The sequence below is a fragment of the Podarcis erhardii genome (genome assembly GCF_964252035.2).
Source record: "Podarcis erhardii genome assembly, chromosome: 16".
NCBI classification, from domain to species: Eukaryota; Metazoa; Chordata; class Lepidosauria; order Squamata; family Lacertidae; genus Podarcis; species Podarcis erhardii.
The window spans coordinates 28,355,402-28,372,346 of NC_138514.1; the positions used below are offsets into that span (position 1 = coordinate 28,355,402).

General features: G+C 45.3%; 1 protein-coding gene across 7 annotated transcripts in view; it reads left to right on the forward strand.

Moving 5' to 3' along the window:
- Positions 1-16,945, forward strand: part of CUX1 (cut like homeobox 1) — a 264,972-nt gene that overhangs the window by 169,792 nt on the left and 78,235 nt on the right. For 4 of the 7 annotated variants that reach the window (XM_081843440.1, XM_081843443.1, XM_081843441.1 and 1 more), the window contains exons 16-20: positions 3,201-3,266; positions 8,927-9,028; positions 10,697-11,526; positions 12,488-12,653; positions 15,513-15,569. The exons of 1 other annotated variant lie outside the window; for it this stretch is intronic. In XM_081843440.1, the coding sequence (XP_081699566.1) occupies positions 3,201-3,266; positions 8,927-9,028; positions 10,697-11,526; positions 12,488-12,653; positions 15,513-15,569 (1,221 nt within the window). The remainder of the gene's footprint in view (positions 1-3,200; positions 3,267-8,926; positions 9,029-10,696; positions 11,527-12,487; positions 12,654-15,512; positions 15,570-16,945) is intronic. 2 more of the 7 variants (XM_081843442.1, XM_081843444.1) reach the window with 2 other exon arrangements.

Sequence of the window (16,945 nt, forward strand, 5' to 3'; positions counted from 1 at the left end):
AGCTAGTTGCGGGGTTGGGGGGGGGCTACTTTTCTCCAACCTTTTCAGGCTTGTGACTGTCAGCCCAAATCACGTCTATTCAAATGTGTGGGGGTGGAGCTAAGGTTTGTCAGAGGGAAAGGCCCAGGTAGTATGTGTGAGAAATCAAACAAATTATCTAAAATTCACAAACTCTGTTCCAATGGAAGATAAAATCTTCAAATTCATGACATCTTTTCTTCGAATGAACACATTTATTTCCTGGCTTTAGCTGCAACCAAGTTATGAATTATGTCATTCCTCCAAGGTGGGTCAAGGGGGTGCACATACATGGGTTTTCCTCCCCCCCCCCATCCAAAAAAAGAGAGGAAACGACCACTTCTCTAAAAGAAAGAGAAGGCTAAGAGAGAATGACTGGCCCAAGGACTCCCCCAATGAGCTCAACTGGGAAATTGGGGGGCTAAAAAAAGATAAGTGCCTAAAGCTATGCACTTGTTTATTTGATTTGATTTGATTTATAAGCCCTCCCTCGATTCTGAATGATCCCAGAGTGGATTATGGCATAAAACGAACATAAAGCAAATCACGCTATCCAGGTCAGACACACCAGTTACTATAAAAACAGTTTTAAAAGTCAAATGCAAATTGCAAACTCAGACATAATAATATAACAGACAGCAAACTCGGACAGCGAATAGTGCTGTTCCTCAAACTTCCCAAAAAGCTTGGGCAAAGAAGTGATGATGTGGCTCCACCATGACAAAGACCCTTTCCTGCTTCACTGTATCACATAGTTCACCTGCCAATGGGGCAAGATGAAGAACCTAACCTGATCTCCCTAACACACATGGTTAATTCAGCTGGCCCCCAAGGTGCATTATGGAACCCACTTCCTGATTTTTTATTCTATTTTTTAAAACACAAATCTAGACTTTAAGAAGCATTTCCTGATGCCAAAGCTTGGAAAAACTACAAGGGCATCAATGCTGGAAGCGAAATGACAGGAACATAGGACGCTGCCTTATCCCAAGTGAGACCATTGGTCCTTCTAGCTCAATATTGTGCACACTGATCTCCAGGTTTTCAAACAGAGATCCTTCCTGGCCCCAGCTGGAGATGCAAGAGGTTAAACTGGGACCTTCTGCAAGCAAAGCATGTGCTTTATTACTGAGGCAAATCTAATCTAAGGGTGTTGATCTGTACACTAGCCTGTACAAATAACAACTGTGGTTATAAGAATGACAAGCATCCTGTTACTGGGTGCAAGCTAAAATTTGATGGGAAGGGAAGGAGTGAAGAGCTGCCCTGCCCCAAAACAGGCTCTTGTTTTCAGGAAAAAGGAGTGTTGGAAGGAGAAGGGTCCACCTGTCAGTGGTGTTAGGGAATGGGGGGGAGGTCCCCCCCCCTTGCAGTGCCATCCCAACTGCAGGGCTTTGCTTTCCCCTGCAGGAATGAGACCTTTAAAAAAGCGCTTACCTGTGCAAGCTTTGTGCACATGCCCCGTCAGTTGCATTTAAGGATATGAGTGAAATCAGTCAACTCACAAAATTCCTGGTCCAGTGCAGTAAGTGTAGCTGAGTCAGCTTTATATGCACACCCAGTCATACTGTGGATTGGTATTCTAAGGCAAGCTCTCTCTCTGTTCCTGGAAGGGATATTGCCATCATGACTATTAGCCCTTGATAGCCTTATCTTGCATAAAACATGTAAATTGGCCAGTTCATGTGAAGGTGCATGTGCAGAAAATTTACGTGAGTAAGGGCCTTCCTTGTGTCTTGTCCTTGAAAATCAGACTTAAACCAGAGTCCTTTTTGTTGGGAATAACCCAGACAGAAATTCCCAGGTGCCAGACAAGTTTACTTATATATGCAACAACAGTGGCCCGCGTTCTCTTGGCCCCAAAACGGAAAGTGAGTGAGGTCCCTTGTAAAGAGGATTGGAGATGTTAGAATATGCAGAACTTGCAGGTGTGACACACAGATTAAGAGAGCAAGAAAAGCATATATTTAAAGAAGTGTGGAGGATATTTATTGAATATATAGAAAATAATTGTACACAGCTGAAAACAGTGGCAGCATTAAGATAAATTCATCAGAGTAAACAATATTTGGTTGATGTGAAAGTGGAAAATTGATTTGAATGGTTATAGTAAAATATGCAGGAAAGTATGGTATGTCATATGAACCATGGAAGGAGAAGAATGGAACTCAATAGATATTTTAAAGCAGGTACCCCCAACCTGTGGCCCTCCAGATGTTTTGGCCTACAACTCCCATGATCCCTAGCTAACAGGACCAGTGGTCAGGGATGATAGGAATTGTAGTCCAAAACATCTGGAGGGGCGAAGGTTGGGGATGCCTGTTAAAGTTTGGAATTCCAGTAGCTAAAGTGAGAAGTCAGGTTTCCTCCTTCTGAGCTCCCTCTCATGGCACATCCCAATTGTGATTTTGAATTTTTTTCATTTTTAGAGAAAATAAAGAGTATCAAAAAGCTGGCTGCTGGGAATGACTAGCTGTAAACCCAGGATAAAGATGAGGATGTTCTTCCACTCCTCTGCCAGCGCCTGTATTTCATTTGTTGCTTATGGTGCATCTGGTTTCCCCCTACTTAACATCATGTGCCAATCTGAAAACCCACCCACCCTTCAAGAGTATTTTGGGCAGAGGACCTCACTGGTGCTGCTACACAACAGTACAGTATTGCAAAATGAGCTTTCCCGCCCTTCCTAAAATGAAGCTGCATTCATTTCTGATTGGCGTGATTTCATTTGACAGAGGTTTTTGAGAAAAGGAGAGCGGAATGACAGCAAGTTGCAAAAGATCACTCAGAGCTTCCCTTTGTTGCCAGGGAGTGGTGTGGCACCTCGTACTGTGTTCTCCTCCTTTGGGCTCTTCCAAGGATTACTGACCCGTCTTCATCTTTTTGTACCTTTTTAGATGTTTATTTATATCTTTCTAATCTCCTTTCTGAGTGTAGCGGTAATCTTCATTAACCAACCAGCCTGCCTTGCTTCCTTTCCAAAGTAGCCAGCTGCTCTGAACAGACCTGGGGTTTTTGTTTTTTGTTTGAACTGCTTGATTTCACTTCTGCCCCCACTCCCCATCTCCTTCCTCCCGAGCCCCTGGTTAGCACAAGGCAGTTCTTGTTGCATCTCACAGCCACGATTGTCGGAACCACCCTCCCCTGATTGTTTTGTTCTTACCCAACTTGTTTTTCAACAGAGAATCCAGGCCAGAACCTGAACAGGCTATTTCAGGAAGTACCGAAACGAAGAAATGGGTCGGAAGGTACGTCACAGGCAGGTGTTTCTCTTCGCGGTCAATCTCTGGGAAGTGAAGTGTGCTTAGCTGTGTCTCGTCTTTGTTGTTGTTGCTCAAAATGCAAAGGGTGCAGTTTGATTCTGGCCTGGAATCTGAAAGAAAAACAGACGGTGGACCCATGCAGACACAACACTGGCTCCCTGGAAACCATGGTTTGCAGATTCAGGGCCAGCCTTCAAAATGCTACTTCCTCTCTCTGGAACAGTGCTCCCCACTTCCTTTTCCAGGATTAACATGATTTTGTGTTGCGTGTGGACCAAACCATGATGGAGCTTAATTATAATAAATACTCTCACAATCAGATCTTGATAGCATCGTTTGGAATGGATCTGCAAGTCCTCATTATAGGGACAAACCTGGTTAGCATCGTATCAGTGTACATGAAACATGGTATCATGTTAACATGGAAGAAAGGAATTCCTAACCTAAATTTAGGTGGGGGGAAAGAGAGTGAGAGAGAGAAATGTGCATTTCTGAGGTTGACTCCTGATTTGTGAACCATGGTTTTCAGGTAGCCAGTGTTTCATCTGCATTGGGGCAGTAAGTATAAAACAAACCATGGGTTAGCATCAAGAGCACTTGCTTCTCCCCCGCTCCCTTCTAATTCTACTGCTGTACTAATTTGTCTCCTTCAAATAGAACTCCTACCTCACAACAGAGCTAAACCTTATTATCATTTATGTTGATCTTATTGGTATTGGTATCTTGTCCTTTCTCCAAGGTTGGCAGCCATGGGAATTCCATTTTATCCCCACAAGGCTGGGAGTGAGTGACTGGGCCAAGGTTGCCCAATGAATTTCATGGCTGAGCAGGGATTTAAACCCTGATTTAATCCCGGTATACCACTCTAGCTTTTATAGCCACTAAAGTGATTGATTACTTTGGGGTTACTGGACACCCAGTTGTCAGTCATAAGCAATACTGGTGTGAAAGGTGTGGGTGTGGGTGTGTGGGTGTGTGGGTGTAAACTGATCCTTCTAGGGAGCATGTGTGATCCAAGCCATGTTCCCTTCTGCTCTGGTCTTGAACAGATGACAAGGGTGCTGCATGCTGTCGTCAAATGTGTAGATCTGCAGAGTGTGTCACAAAGCTGGAAAAAAATGAGAGTTTGGTAGAGGACAAGGGATTCCTATACCAGCTATGGGGGGGATTCAGAGGTTGTGAAGCCTTGTCTTCTGCGTCAAGCTGAGTCATCAATAGGAAATGCAGTGCTCAGGTGCTGCCAAAAATAATGGGCATGGGACGCTGCGAGCCGCTTTTAGTAAGACACAGAAACGGCACCATGCAGCTCTGAGCCATACCCACTTCCTTGTCACTTCCTTGTTCTCCAAGTCAAGAACTAGCAAAAGGTTAATATGGAAGATTGGTGTGGGGGTGAGCTTGGGCCCAGGAAGTTCTGAATTCAAATCACCCCTCAGCTGCAAACTCCCTCATGTTGCCTTAAGCAAGTTGTTAATGATAATAATAATAATAATAATAATAATAATAATAATAATAATAATAATAATAATAATAATTCCAATGCTAAAGGTGTCTTCCAAAGCAGTGTCAAATGCCAAACACTGCTAGATTAATACATTTCTTTTCTGGGTATCTGTTTTTAAAGAAACTGAATTGAGACATCTATCGTAAGCACACTCACATCATGAGTCCAATGGTCCTTACTTCTGAGCAAGCCTGTATAAGATTGAGGTGTAAAGCCTGTTTTAGAGAGTGGCAGATAGAGCTGGAACCAAATAAAAGCCAGCATTGTTGGTCAAAAGGCAACTCAAAGGATACTAACTTTGATGGGCTGCCTCCTGAGTCTTGGGCTTTTTCCAGTGTGCCCCCTAACCACTTTCTCTCACCCAGAGCTCTCTGAAATAAGGGCCTCTGTATCTCTCAGCCTCCCCTGTAGAAAACACCTTCTCCCATAGGACCCTGAGTATTAAGATCAGCTGCAGAGGACCTACTCTCTGCCCCGTCTTTGCTGTAATGTAGATGAGCAAATGTGATCGGCTGAAGTTGTTGTGGATTTTGTATTTGACCTGTTCTATTATGGCTTAATTTTATCAGTTGCCTTGGAAGGGCTAAAAAGGAATTGGTATACAATAGCTAAATAGAGAGTATAAATAGGCATTGCCTTTTTAGCAGTGGCACCATGACTGTAGGCTGCCCTCCCTGGAGAGATTTGATGCGCCCCTTACCTTTCTGTTTGCAGATGAGAAATTAAACCTTTTTAATGTTTTAATGATCATCTACTTTTAAGCTTTCCCTTTAAGCAGCATGGTACTTTTCATGCTGCTATATGTACCGTTTTTGTATTCTCACTGTTCTGACTTTTCTGGCGTTAGTTTTCCACTTTACCGCTGAATACCTTATTTTTAAAGGAAACAACAAAGAGTCTTGTGGCATCTTACATATTAACATACTTATTTTTATTTGTGTGCCACCTTTCCACATTTCAAGCCATGCTCAAGGCGGCTTACGAGATGAAAAGAATACGTAACTACAACATAACAAAAGTAGTTGTAAACAACAAATAAAACATTAAAAATACAGTTTCTGCCTAAATCAGAACATGATCTAAAATATAGATACAAAAACCCAACAGCAACTACCCCTACCCCCCAAAATCCCAAACAGAACCCTAACCCCAAAAAAACCTGTTCAGCAGTTCAATTTTTGTAGCTGGAGTCAGTCCGGGTCCTGCCCTGCCAGGCCAGGTGGAAAAGGCTTGCAAGGCAGGGAGCAGGTCCTGCAGGACTCACAGCCAAGAGGCTAATGAATTTATTACAGCACAAGCTTTTGTGGATGTTGTGGCGTGTCATGGATCTGGTGAAGCCCGTGAAAGTTTATTCCGTAATAAATTTGTTGTCCTAGGCTCTTTGCTGTTTGTGTTGCAAAAGATGACTCCTTTGGAAGTTATTTTTATAAGCTACTTCAGGTGTATTTTACAGAAAAAGTGGACTGGAAAAATAACATTTATTAGGAGAATAATACTGCTGTGACCAGCTTTAGAGGGTAGTACATCTAAGGATTATTGAGATGAAGTATATGATGCCCTTTGAACAGTAAAGAAAATATACACATATACATGCACACACATATATCTCAGTAATAGTAGTCTGAGGCATCTAGACATTTTATGCTTGTTGATTTTTCTCTTGGGAGGGTGGGAAGTCAGCTTTTAAATTTTTATTGAATTTGGTGACATTTTGTTAAAAAATATGGAAAATCAATAAAAATAATGGGCAAAAAAGTTGATTTTTCTCCACAGGCTTACACTTTAAAGTTTATTTATTTCATAGATTTCATGATTTGTTTCATAGATTTCTATACCGCCTTTCTCCAAAGTTGGGATTCAAGGTGGCTTACAGCATTTTAAAGCATCATTATAAAATACAAGGGATTATTCTGTGATTCTGAGCCCTTGAATAGGGCTTCTGTGTATTTCACAAAGCAGAGAACGTGCGCAGTGCTTAAAGGAGCCTGTGGAGCATCTCACTAAATATTATTTACGTAAGCCAAGCCATCAGTGGTGGCTGGTGCTCATTGGGACTGAGAGGGCAGAAGGCAGGAAGCCCACCAGTAGGTGGCGCCAGAGCCAATGACAGGCCGAGCCAACTACAGTGGAACCTCGGATTGCGGACGTAATCCATGACGGAGGCATGTCCACAACCCTCAGCGTTGCATCTGCGCACATGTGTGACGTGATTTGGTGCTTCTGCGCATGCACAAGCGGCGAAACCCAGAAGTAACCCTTTCCGGTACTTCCAGGTTTCCCGCAGTCCGCAACCTGAAAACTCGTAACCCGAAGTGTTTGTAACCCGAGGTAGCACTGTAATTCTAGTTTTGTCCCCATCTGCCTCCTCCCTCCCTGCTGAATTCTACAAGGGCAACACAGGAGGAAGCTGACAGGCAGGGTCACCCCTTGGACTGGTTGTAAGTCAGAAGATAGTGAGGGGCTAGCTAAGGACAGGCTGAGTGCCACACTTACCCTAATGAGCCACTCCCCACTGCAAGCCATGCCACGCATTTGTTCCCGATCCTAGATTCTGTGACCCTGAGAAGACCCCATTCATAGAGTCCTCCTAGGCTAGAGGAACTCTTCCCGTTTCAGCTCACATTATTACTCTTGCACTGCTCACCTATGAGTATATAAGACTGGTGTACAAAATAGAAAACGGATTGTAGCACAACAGAGAATAAAAACTGAATTGGTGTGAATCAACTACTGGGTTGCAAGCAGAGGCGTCTCTTCCATGAGGCAACAGATGGGCAACTGATGGGTGCCGTCAAGAGCAGCAGAAAAAAAAGACCGCACAGAACTGGTCCTGATGGGATTCACTTGCAGCTCCCATTCATTTTAATAAGGCTTTTGTGGGATAACTTTATTGTTTATGGGGGGGGGGGAGATGAATGCCAGTTGGATTTTTCCACCACGGATGCCAAAATACCTTGGGGTAACATAAGTTGCTGCCACTTACCACCCAAACTCTAGTAACAGTCCCTACTGCCCTCGAGACATAAGGGACAGGAGCCTAAAGTATTCTGCCTTAGGCACCCTCCTCATATCCACGTACAGCTTAAGTGCAGGAAGCATGATCCTGTAGCACCGAAAAGGAATACCATGGTACATTTTTTAATCAAGGGTGATGGCACAAAACAGCTTTCAAAATTTTAGGATTTTTCTGCCTCTAGTTTTCTAAAAAGAGAGAATTCATGCTTAAGGAAAAATTAGAATGATATTTTGTCATAATGCCAACTTGGAGAGTGACCAAGATATTTCAAGTGTTCCCTCCCCCTCCTTATGTCCGTTTCCTATTCCAGCCTGCAATACTGTGCTATATTCAGAATAATATTTTGCTTTTGAAATCTAGCAGATTTTTCTTTTTCTTTTTTTCAAGAAATGTGAGAAAGAACATGCCAATTTGTGCTTTTTAATAACTCTTTGCATTGCTGGTGGGTTGAAAGGAACCACATGTTTTTAAATAGGTCACAGAAATATTGTTATAAATCCTTGTTGCAAGATTACAGCGCTAGAAAACTTTGCCAAATTATCTCGAGATTCAGAGGAGTTTGAGAGGGCGAAGCACAATGGTGAGACACATGCTTCACGTGCAGAAAGTTTCAGATTTCATTCCTTGGCACCATAAGTTAAGACGATCTCACATGGGAGGTGATAGGGAAGCCTTTCCCCCACCGGAGACCTTGGAGAGCCTCTCCCAAATGTAGGAGACAGTGCTTGGCTAGATAGCATGGATCAGTATATTTCTTAGATGTGCACCCTACCTCTTGACCACAGTCCCTAAAGCAGCTCACATCACATCCATACATTACATTGTACCATTTTTAAAAAACCCAGATTGCGCAGGAAATATAGGATTCAAGGAAAGAGTGCAGACAGTATTAAAAAGCAGAACTGTAAAATTCTCAACTGGGGGTGGAGGGCGGCAGTTTGAACCTGCAAAGAAAATACTGCATTTTGCATATGCATAGGAGTACCAGATGTGACTGCAGCTCCTTGTTTTATTTATTATGTTCCTCTAGTTCTCTCAAAGTGCTTCGCTGACAACAGATTTTGAATGGAAATGCTGATCCCCAGAAAGCTGCTTAACAGCTGATCATTTCCCCCTTTCTTCCAGGTAACATCACCACAAGAATCCGAGCCACAGAGGCAGGCTCTGATGAAGCTATCAAATCCATCCTAGAGCAAGCAAAAAGGGAGCTGCAGGTACAGAAAACAGGTAGGAGCTTCCGGTTGGAGTGACCTCAGGATGCCCTGGAAACTATTGGCAAGAGACTTAAGAGTGTGCGAAAAACTTTAACCTGCCTGCTGTGTGCCACTAAAGGGTTAAGAAAACCCATTGCAGCATCAGGGACTTTTTAGTTTAGAGCAAAGGTGAGTAAGGGATGACTTGATGGAAGTGTCTAAAACTGAATGGCATGCAAAAAGTGGGTAGAGAAAAGTTTTTCTCCCTCTCTCATAATGAAGTGGAATGTTGGAAGTTTCAGGAAACTTCAACAGTTAAACTGGTGTGTATGCAGGTTTAGTTATGTACAGAAAGTTAATTAAAATATGACAATGAAATATATTTTTCATATTCCCACAATCTTCAGTGGGTTTTATTTTGCATTCAGTTTGGTCACAGAGAAAATGTGGGGGGGGGGGTTTACTACATCTCATGGAAAGCAGAATGCAGAGATGAGTGTTTGAAGAAGCCTAGGAACACAGTGGTTTCATTCAAACATCACACAAGGACTTAGTGCAAATGTGCAGACTCCCAGAGATGAGTTGGTGCCTGCTTTGCTCTTCCCCAGTCATTCTGTTGCACTGATCTAAAGCATAATGTCATCCAAACCTGGTCTAATGGTTTAGTTCACTGTAGACTTCCCACGAGCTGTAACCAAGGTTTGTCCCATGGTTTATGGCTTGTGGCTTGTCTAGAAGAGTTAAACCATGAGCCCAAGTTCAGATAAAATGCATAAGCCAAACACAGCTTGGCTCAGTGCAACAAAGCAGTAGAACAATTAGGGAGGAGTGAAGCAAACTCCTTTCTGCGAGTCCACACTCGTGGCGAAGCCGTAATTTTGCTTGGTGTGACATGCAAACTAGGCCAATGAAGTGAAGCAGGACAGAAAATATCCAAGACATGGGTGCAGTGGGTAGGAGAGATGCAGAGGAAAAAGCAAACTGCAACTCCATTGCAGGGGCAGGTTGCTGAGTGCTCTGTCTTCTTGGTCACAAATTATCACAGCTTTGCTTTCTTCATGGTCCCTTCAAGTGTGTGCCGCACTATATGAGCGGCCCAGTAGTTCAGAATGAGAACCGTTTCCTTCTATTCTTTTGATATTGCTTGTGATGTTGGTGACATCACAATCAGTGTCCAGGCGCAAGTCTGATGTCTGTATGTCAATAGCAATAGCAAATTGTTTGAAAGTCAAGGAATGCGTTGCTCTTTATTCTCTAATATAGAGAACTGGAATGATTAAAACATTGATAAGTAAGGTGATGTTCATGTAATCATAGACAACAGAGTGCTGAAAAGTCAAGGACTATTGACCATTCACCAGTAATTCTTGGTATTTTGTGGGGCATGAGAAAGTTAACGAAAATCTCACACTTACTGGTAGACCTCAGGGTTCCAGTCAAGTAATTTTGGGAAAGAGCCATCTCTCTCCTTTATCTCCATCAGTTTCTAGTAAAGGATTTCCACAGAGGTTGGCTTGCAAATTTCAGAAACAACCTTCTGAGACAAACATTGGAGATTAACCAGTAAATGACATTTTCTCTGGGCCTGCCTCTCTGGTTTGCACCATGGGGTTGGGCAGCAAGACTTTGATTCCAATGTGTTGGCAAAATCAGATACATGGGCCACAACATCTCACCATCCCTTCTTTGTTTATCCCCATAGCTGAGCCGGCTCAGCCACCTTCCACCTCGAGCACTGGTGGATCTGATGATGCCATCCGGTCCATTCTGCAGCAAGCCCGGCGAGAGATGGAAGCACAGCAGGCCGCCCTCGAACCTGCCTTAAAAGCAACCCCTCTGTCCCAAGCTGAGATCTCCATCTTGTCCCCAAAACTTGTCCCCACGCCCGCCATTTCTTCGGTCGCCAGTTATTCCCCCCTGGCCATGTCCTTGAAGAAGCACTCGGCATCTGTGGATTCCAGCATCTCCTCCCTGCAGACTCTCTCTGGTCTGAAGAAGGAGGCCCAAGAGGCCCCCATCCTGGACCTCCACGGGATGTCTGATTCAACACAAGGGGTGCTGAGGCACGTTAAAAATGAACTGGGGCGCAGCGGGGTGTGGAAGGACCACTGGTGGAACACTGTGCAGCCTGACAGAAGGAATGCCACCCCTCCAGATGACCCCAAAGTGGAGGAAACCACCAGCGGGAAGGAGAAGGCCAGCAGCCAATCTCGGTCGGACCGTAACCAGCAGCTTCAAGGGCCTTCCTCTTCGGACTACTGGAAAGAGTGGCCCAACGCGGAGTCACCCTATTCCCAGAGCTCTGAACTGAGTGTGACAGGAGCTAGCCGCAGTGAGACGCCGCAGAACAGCCCCCTCCCTTCCTCCCCCATTGTTTCTTTAGCAAAGCCATCTAAACCTTCCGTTCCTCCATTGACCCCCGAGCAGTATGAGATTTATATGTACCAGGAAGTGGATACAATAGAGCTAACCCGTCAGGTCAAAGAGAAGCTAGCGAAGAATGGCATCTGCCAAAGGATATTTGGGGAAAAGGTAAGCGCTTAGCTGGAGCTAGTTTGTTGGTTTGTGTGCATTGTGATGGTGGCCTTATGACCGTCTGGAACATTATCTGCAGAAGGGGAGAATGGCAAATTTATCTGATTTATTAATTTGCATATTTCATTCATCCTCTTGCAAGAACCTCTATTTGTCAAAGAATTGGGCTTTGAAGGAAAACCAGAAAGAGGGAGACTCTCCACCAACAGGCTTATTGGGAGTAAGAGCCACAGAATGGTGGAGGTGGAGGTGGTAGAGGAATGATGCCAAACATCTATCCCCTGCTTGCTGAGTGGCAGAAAACTGCTCAGTGTCTTCCAGCACAAGGGTGTTGTGTGAGTCTCCCGGGTCTTCTTCTTTGGCGATCACTCGTAGCCGAGTAAGATTGTCTTCCATAAACACGGTATTGACAATGAGTCCGTAAGTGACTGTGGAGGCCAATTCTGGATCCACACGTCCTTCCACAGTGGGGACATTGGTTTCAGGGCAGGAGTTGATCATGGTGTGGATTTGCCAAGCATGCCTTCCTCTTAGCACGTTTCTCCCTTTTGTCCTGACTTTGAGTGTCTTCAAAGCCCATGACACCTTTGTATCTGTTGGATAGCACATGGAACATGGACAGTAAACGCCCAGCTGCTTTTTCCACTTGTCTTCCTTCCATGTAGTCCCTTTGCTTCAATTCTCCCCCCTTGCCAGCTCGGAAGGGCAAACAACAGATAACCAGAGATTCAGCTGAAGGCATTCATAACAATAAGAATGGTTAAAAGTGCTGTTGTGGCACCCAGCACTCTTCCTGCCAGCAGGTTGAAGAAGGCAGAGTGTGGCACCACCTCTCCTCTAGCAGGTGTCTCTCTTGAGGAATAAGAGCTGCATGTGGCCTGCAGGCCACCCTCTGATCTTCCCAGTTCCAATCCAGGTCACTGTTAATCCCGTGTCCTCTGTGGTTGCTTCCCTCCAGGTGCTGGGCCTCTCCCAGGGCAGTGTCAGTGACATGCTGTCCCGGCCAAAGCCATGGAGCAAGTTGACGCAGAAAGGCCGCGAGCCATTCATCCGCATGCAGCTCTGGCTAAACGGTGAACTGGGGCAGGGAGTCTTGCCATCCCAAGGGCAGCCCCAAGGCCAGGGTAAGTAGACAGTTGGACTCTTTTGGTGTGCTTTTTTAATGCCATACAAAGGCTCGGCTTTCACAGTGTTTCCTTTGGTTTTGCACCCTTCCATTTAGACTGTAGTGCTAAATCTTTTTCAGCTGGTGGGCTGCCTTCCTTTCTAGAGAATGTTTCAAGGTGGGAGGGGGCAAGCACGTGCAGGTTGGGACCAAAGTCGCAAACACACCCCATTCACACTCAAACATCTCTTTCTCTCTCTCATACACACACAACACATGCATAAAGCATCAGTGGTTGTTGTCTTTATCCTTCATAGAATAGGTAACTGGGTGCCTCCAGAGCTGCCACTCACTGGTGTTGAGAAGGCAGCTGCTGTTTTGGTGTGTTTTCCGGCTCCTGGGCAGTGTCAGAAAGGGGAAATGCCCTGCAGTAGGGGGGGAAACGCAGCCTGATGTGTGTGTAACACTGGCCATGACCACAAACGCCCTTTCAGCAGAATCACCCCCTCCCTTACTGGTTTTGCATAAGATGACAGAGTGGACTGCAGCTGCCATCTTTCCCTTATCTTTGGGCCCGATAAGCTCCCCAGTGGGTGAGTGGTTGCCCTACTTTTGGAAACCACATTAAGGCAGGAGGCATTCCCACCCAAACCCCAAAAAACCCATAAGTTGGGCTTCCCTAAGGAAGAATTGAGCAATTCCAGGAAAAGGTGAAGCTGCACTCTCTTTCAATGCACTCATGCCTGCAACCTGTATGCCTCCGTAAATGTGCTGGATGGAGAGTACCTGCATCCTTTGGTGGTGTTTCTCAATGCTGGGGCTTCAGGAACTCAAGTTGCACCTGTTTTTCTGCCTCCTTTTCCTTTAGCATTCTTGCCTCAAGACGGAGGGCGCAAGTTAGCCTTGCAAAGTGGTCCACTTCACTGTGGAATTATGCAGGAGGCTTGAGTTATTCCTTTCTTTGCTTAGAGTCCTTTCTTTTACAGTTAAAGGGCATCGGGGACTAGAAGTGAGTTGGTCCACCCATCCTCCACCATCCTATTCAGAATGATTCCACATGAATCCGATTAACTTGGAGGACATTTGCCAAGTGTTGGAAAGTAATTTGAATTTAATTTGGATCCATTCTGAATCAGCAAAGCCACTAATCCTCCTTCTGACCCCCTGACCCCAGACATCTCTAAGAGTCTGATGGGGCTATCATACAGCCTGCACTTTCCCTACCCTTGACTTGCAAAAATTGGGGTGGGGGCTAGAAGTAGCTGCTTTATTAGGGCCAGGAATATTTGCAGCAACACATGGAAGCATGGAAACTGCATGCTGTGTGGTCCTGAGGCTTATCACAGTGCTTCCCAGGAGCTCTCCCAGTCATCCCACCAGCCTTGGGAAGTTTGCAGATAAAAACATCTACTTCAGATCAGCCCAAACTCTGGAGGGCTCTTGGATCCTATTTCAAATGGATCTAGAATGCAGATGCAAGAAATCCAGTACCTAGCGCCTCAATTTTAGGATTCCACCCCATCACCAAGCAGACTCAGTGCCTAAACTAATTAAGGTAATATTCAGGCTTTGCTTCTATGCAGAGAGAATGTTAAATGCCTTTCAAGGCGGAAATTTTAACAAATAGCAGATCAAAACTGGTGCATTTGGGCAGGATTTCATTGGATAGTTTTTATTTATGGTTGAAAGCACCAAGTGGGTGTGGAAGAAAGGCACAATTTCATTAGGATGAGACTTTAAAGGTCTTGGCAATGGCCTGCTAGAGAGGGCATTCCTCAATTATCTGAAAGAAACTTAAATATGATGCAGAGACTGTTGACCATCACAAGGGAAGGTCCCGTGCTTTCTGGCATTTGCATATTGGGTGAACAGCTGAAATCATGGAGGATGCTGACAAAGAGCTACTTGATAACTGTCCAGTTGATCTCTGGATTTTTCACACTTACTAGATTTTACAGAATTGTCCACTTCCTCTTGTGATTGTCAACACTGCATTTGGACACTTCTTGTAATATAAATGTTGACCCACACAAGCAGAAGTAAAACTGGCTGCTTATGAGGCACTTAACTGTGTGGAACCAACCTCAGTTGAGCAGCAGGAATCCCTTATTTGCCTCTTCTGTATGCATGGTAGGGGTGAGCGAGAGAGCCCTTCTTGTTCCATCAACCAGGCTTGCCTTGCGCACCCTGGAGCATCCATGCACGGGTATCACATTTTAATAGGGTGCATACCTAAATCACACAGTCTATTCCCCAGTCAGTCAGGGGTGGGGAAATGAATCAATCACACCATTTGGGCCTATAGGCATTGGATTTTACATATGTTGTGCCCTTTGCAAATGCAGTATTTGGGAGTGTTGCTCCATAGGCAAGTTCTTGCTCCTCTACCATATGTAGAGAGCAGATAACTGTGGGTATCCTCTATACCTGCCCTAGAGTCTCCTCCAAACCATCCCCTGGATCAGAGATGGGGAGCCTGTGGCTCTCTAGATACTGCTTACTACAAAATCTCAACATCCCAGACTGCTGGTTATGTTGGCTGGGGCTGAGGGGAGTGCAACAACATCTGGAGAGTTGCAGGTTCTCCACATCTGATCTAGGTTTAAAGTAGGGGTGTCTTAACTCCAGGCCCTCCAGAAGTTCCTGGAGTCCAGCTTCAGCCCCAGGCAGCATGGCCAGTGATCAGGAATGATGGGAGTTGTAGTTCAGCAGCAGGTTCCACTTTCCTGGTATAAAGGAATGGGAATTGAGCTGGTTTGATATTGTGCTGCTTTTCTCTGTTAGTCCTGGGCCATTTAATGACCCTCATTTTGCTGGCAAGTTGTAGGCTATGTTCCTCTCCTATCTCTTCCTGATAGTCCTCCTTTTCTTTCTCCAGTTCTTCACTCTGTGTCATCACTGCAAGATTCCCTTCAGCAGGGATGTGCAAGCTCAGGTAATCAGCTGCTTTCTTACAAAGTCTTTTGCTTGGTTGCGTTGTGTTTTGGCTTCTACATGGGGCGTGGGGGAGCAACCTTTGTTCCATTCTCTTCTGCTGTGTTGGAGTTGCACCTTCCATTTCCTGGTTTTTTTCCCCTTCAAAAAGTTAAAAGGTTTAATTCCTCATTTTCCCCCAGTCTATGTCTTTGGTTTTTGTTTTGTTTTGTTTTTACTTGTTAAAGTGCATAGCCTGCCTTATGATTCAGGAATTGCATTATGTTTAAAACCCACAGTGCAGCAACTAAAATCTAACTAATTGAGCAGCATCAGACAAATGACAAACATAGCTTCACACACACACACACACACACACACACACACACACCACTTTTAGTGAGATGCCTAGAGGTCAAAAAGGAGGGAGACAAACCTTTCTAAGAAGGGAGTTTCAAAGCTTGGGTGCCACCATCGAGAATGCCTCGTCCCAAGTAATACGCTACTGAGTTTCTGGAATTAATAGCTCCATGTGTGGGTCCTTTGGGTAGCAGAGGTGTTCAGTGGATTGTGTTCATTCGGCTTGGGGTGGAGTGGGGGAATTCCTTGCTTTTGTACTAGATGACAATTCAAATTAGAAAGATAGTCCTATGATTCACATTAAGTGCTACAGGATCATAGCAGTTGAGGGTGATGGATAAGCCAAGACGTCTCTTGTTCAGATTTTGCCTCTGCGATGAACTTCATAGGTAGGCTTTGTCAAACTACTCTCTCTCCCATTGGCTGTCTCTGTCCTTCCTCTATGTGAAGTATAGGGGTAGCTTGCCTTAATGGTCACTAGGGTGGTATTTCCCTGCCACTTCTGGTAGCCTCTGACCAGGGCAGAGGAAGGGGGATGTGGTTGGCACGGGCCACCCTGGGTGTCACCACTGGGGGGGGTGACAAAATGCCAGACGGCACTCACCATAGGGCCTGCAGCGCACCCGAGCCACACGTCTCTCCTGGGAGTGACGCAGTGGCTTGAGTGCCTGCAGACTCCGTGCTGCCCCAAACGGTCCGCCCACTGCCTCCCCCCAGCTGTAGGGCAGCTGAGTGGGAGGAGGCATGCAGACTCCTCAGAGGCCCCACGAAGCATCCTGCCTTGGCATGCCCCGCGCCATGGGCGGCTGGCCCCGCCCCTGGGCTCAGGGCACGCACACTGCCCCAGGCGCCCAATTGGCTTGCTCCGCCGCTGCCTGTGACACCCCAGTGTCAACCACCATGTTTTATTAGGAGACTGTGCACTTGTGAATTCTGTTTTAAGGCAACTTCACAGTACAGACTCTTCCCTGGAGTGGATCCACAGAAAGGTGTGCTAGAAGTGACTGGCTAGTCAGTTTGAACGGTGCTGCTTTATAA